Source organism: Sinocyclocheilus anshuiensis, unplaced genomic scaffold (genome assembly GCF_001515605.1).
Source record: "Sinocyclocheilus anshuiensis isolate Anshui unplaced genomic scaffold, SAMN03320099.WGS_v1.1 scaffold1423, whole genome shotgun sequence".
NCBI lineage: Eukaryota > Metazoa > Chordata > Actinopteri > Cypriniformes > Cyprinidae > Sinocyclocheilus > Sinocyclocheilus anshuiensis.
In genome coordinates, this window is record NW_015536552.1 from 109,479 (window position 1) to 113,269 (window position 3,791).

The 3,791-nt window shown below is 37.7% G+C and overlaps 1 protein-coding gene across 5 annotated transcripts in view; it reads right to left on the reverse strand.

Annotated features, from left to right (window-relative positions):
* Positions 1-1,561: 1,561 nt before the first annotated feature.
* Positions 1,562-3,791, reverse strand: part of LOC107700932 (adenosine deaminase CECR1-A-like) — a 9,638-nt gene continuing 7,408 nt past the window's right edge. For all 5 annotated transcript variants that reach the window (XM_016502814.1, XM_016502823.1, XM_016502828.1 and 2 more), the window contains exons 9-10: positions 2,242-2,444; positions 1,562-2,104 (exon numbers count right to left, since the gene is read on the reverse strand). In XM_016502814.1, coding sequence (XP_016358300.1) covers positions 2,014-2,104; positions 2,242-2,444 — 294 coding nt within the window. In that variant the 3' untranslated portion in view covers positions 1,562-2,013. The remainder of the gene's footprint in view (positions 2,105-2,241; positions 2,445-3,791) is intronic.

Here is a 3,791-nt window from a genome sequence, read left to right on the forward strand (position 1 = left end):
GTCCTCTTTTGGAAGGCCAAACAAAGTAGTTTCGCTTTCACAACGAAACACGGCGGCCTTAAGTGAGCGGCGGGCGGGCTTGCAACAACCACATGTGACGACCCCGGGCTGGACTCCGCTTCATCCACGGTGAAATATCGTCCATATGGATATCGTCCTCTTTTGGAAGGCCAAACAAAGTAGTTTAGCTTTCACAACGAAACACACAGCGTCTTCACAACATGGCGGCAGCAACAATACTACAGCGAGAATAAAAGTTACGCCTTCTTTCTTTGCGTGAACATTTGGCCGGCATTATGCAAATCTTCCCACATCGTGATGTAGACATGTGGGGGCGTGTCAGGAAACGAGCCGTTTTAGGTAGGCGTGGCTGACTCTGAACTTTTATAAAGAATATCTCTTTGGATTTGAGACTTTAGTCTTTGCAACTTTACAGATCTTCTTTATGCACCAAGAACTTGTAACACTTCAAAGAGAAAGGAAAAATTTAAATCGCATCATATGACCCCTTTAAAGAACGAAGAGAGCAAGACCAACGCCAAGCGAATGAACTGAAAGTCTATGGTGAGTTCTGTGAGGAACATCTTTTTTTTTTTTGGTCTGGATCTGTTATTAAAAATATAAAAAATATTATTTATTCATACAATGACTACATTAATAAATAACATTTTTACAATTAACTTTTTTCCCCAATTCTTGTATTTAAAAAAAAAAGATGAAAAACATTCATGTTGTAATCAAAATGAGTTGCATATTCATAAACAACTGAAATCAGGTAACTAAAGTCAGCCTGCCAAGGTTGTTAAAGTCAAAATGTACTTTTAAAAACTCAAAAGTAATAGGTCACCCAAAAATGAAAATTTGCTGAAAATTTGGATGAGTTTGTTTCTTCATTGGAACAGGCTTGGTTGAGCATTAAATCACCTCCTCACCAATGGATCCTCTGCAGTGAATGGGTGCCATCAGAATGAGAGTCCAAACAGCTGATAAAAACATCACAATAATCCATATGACTCCAGTCCATCAATTAACTTCTTGACGCAAAAAGCTGTGTGTTTGTAAGAAACAAACCCATCATTAAGGAATTTAACTTCAAACCTTCACTTCTGGCCAAAATCCATAATCCATAACGCTTTCTCCAGTGAAAAGTCTATCCCCTTTTGTCCTCTTACATCAAAATCCACTGACATATTTGTTTAGAACGGTTTAGGGCTTTTTTTCGCTTGTAAACAGTGCTTGATCTGTGCGTATTTCTCTCCTGATTCAGACCAGACATTTTCACTGGAGAAAGCAATATTATGGATGAAGGATTTTAGCTGGGAGCAACAAATTGCAGTTAAAAAATTGTATTGATGGATTTATTACAAACATGCAACTTTTTGCCTCACTGGAGTGGTGCGGATTACTTGTTGATTATTGTGATGTATTTATCAGCTGTCTCGACTCTCATTCTGACGGCACCCATTCACTGCAGAGGATCTATTGGTGAGCAAGATGAAGAAACAAACTCATCTACATCTTGGATGGCCTGAAGGTGAGTACATTTTCAGAATTATTTATTTTTTAAAGGTATAAAATACCTTTAATTACTACTTTTTCAAATAAAACAATTAATTGACATTGTACATCACAGTTTTTATTGTTTAACAGGTGTCCTGAAGTGGTCTACCCTGTTAACACCTATATGTTGTGTCACTTTGCTGTCTAAAAATCTAAAATCTTGATTAGTATTTACAAAATTGCATACAAAACTGCTGTCATCAGCCTGAAGGTGCAAGCACTAGAGTCAATGGAAGTACAGACGATTAGTACACAGATTCTGCACCAGCTGGCAGCACAGGCTAGTTCAAGATGATACATTCATTTCCTCACACCAAGTAACAGTGTAAATTGCAGCATTCACACCCCAGTATGTTCACCAATATGACAAACAAATGGGGAAAACATCCTGTAAAAAATGCCCTTAGAGCATGTTTAAAATGTCCTGATTTACAGACTACCTGTTAAAGTCGTCTACAGTAAACTTTCCAAGACAAACTTGTCCCATTTTACCAGCATTACCTCAATAGCCTTTTTTTTTGTTTGACTTGGCAACGAGCTGTACCTAGAAATGAAGAGCAAAAGGACAAATAAGTTACAAATAAACAGCAAAGCCTGGTTGTAGATTATACTAATGACCAAAAAGCGTATAAGTAATGTCTGTATTAATCCTAAAATATGACAGTTGTAGTTATCTGTTACCTGAGGGAGTTTATGACCAGCTCTTTCAATGTGCCTAAATTAAAGCTCATTCCTCCAAAACCCATGAAGGCTTCGTAGAAATCGTGTGAAAGGGCAGTGGCCCCAAACAGAGCTGGATCATCTGAGCTGATCACTACAGGATGACCCTCAGCCATCAGTACTGCCACTGGGTGGTCCCGCAAGTCTGAGACCAATTTTAACACCTGACAAAGAGTTAAAGCATTATTATCATCAGACAATGAAACATAAATATAGCAAAGACTGAAAAAGAAGCATAGTGGAAAGCTCAAAAATTGTATAATGTACTAAAACAAAAAGACTACCGGTCAAAAGTTTGGGGTCGGTACATTTTTTATGTTTTTGAAAGAAATTATAACTTTTATTGAGCAGGGATGCATTAAACTGATCAAATGTGACAGTAAAGACATTCATAATGTTACAAAATATTTCTATTTCAAATAAACGCTATTATTTTGAACTTTCTATTCATCAAAAATGTATCAGTTTCCACAAAAATATTTTTTAAATTGATAAGAAATATTTCTTGAGCACAAAGTCAGCATATTAGAATGATTTTTGAAGGATCATGTGACACTGAAGACTCACAATATTACTGTTTTTACTGTATTTTTGTTAAAATAAATGCAGCCTTGTTGAGCATGAGAACATTAAAAACATTAAAAAATTTTACCAATCTCAATCGTCTGAAAGTCAATTTCAAACTGCAAATTTAATTAAAAATGTAACCTTGCATAAAATTTAATTCAGACAGGTTTTACATATTTACATCTTAAATTATGAGATTGTAGCATTTTTATAAAAATTTGACTTTTTAAGACAGACATTAAAGGGTTAGTTCACCCAAAAATGAAAATTCTGTCATTAATTACTCACTATCATGTTGTTCCAAACCCGTAAGACCTTTGTTCATCTTCGGAACACAATTTAAAGGGGTCATATGATGCGATTTCAATTTTTCCTTTTTTACAAGCTCTTGGTGCATAAAGAAGATCTGTAAAGTTGCAAAGACTAAAGTCTCAAATCCAAAGAGATATTCTTTATAAAAGTTAAGAGTCAACCACGCCTACCTAAAACGACTCGTTCTAACACGCCCCCACATATCTACATCACGATGTGGGAAGATTTGCATAACGCCGCCCAAATGTTCACGCAAAGAAAGAAGGCGTAACTTTTATTCTCGCTGTAGTATTGTTGCTGCCGCCATGTTGTGAAGACGCTGTGTGTTTCGTTGTGAAAGCGAAACTACTTTGTTTGGCCTTCCAAAAGAGGAAGATATCCGCTTCGTCATGCCTAGAGCTGATCCGTGCTGGTCGTGAGGAAATACATCAACTTCGCGCTGTGGATCGCTGGATCGGCTTTCACTGTGGACGAAGCGGAGTCCAGCCCGGGGTCGTCACATGTGGTTGCCGCAATCCTGCCGGCCGCGCCGTTCTCAAGCCCGCCCCCGCACGCGACCGCTCACTCTAGGCCGCCGTGTGTTTCGTTGTGAAAGCGAAACTTCTTTGTTTGGTCTTCCAAAAGAGGACCAA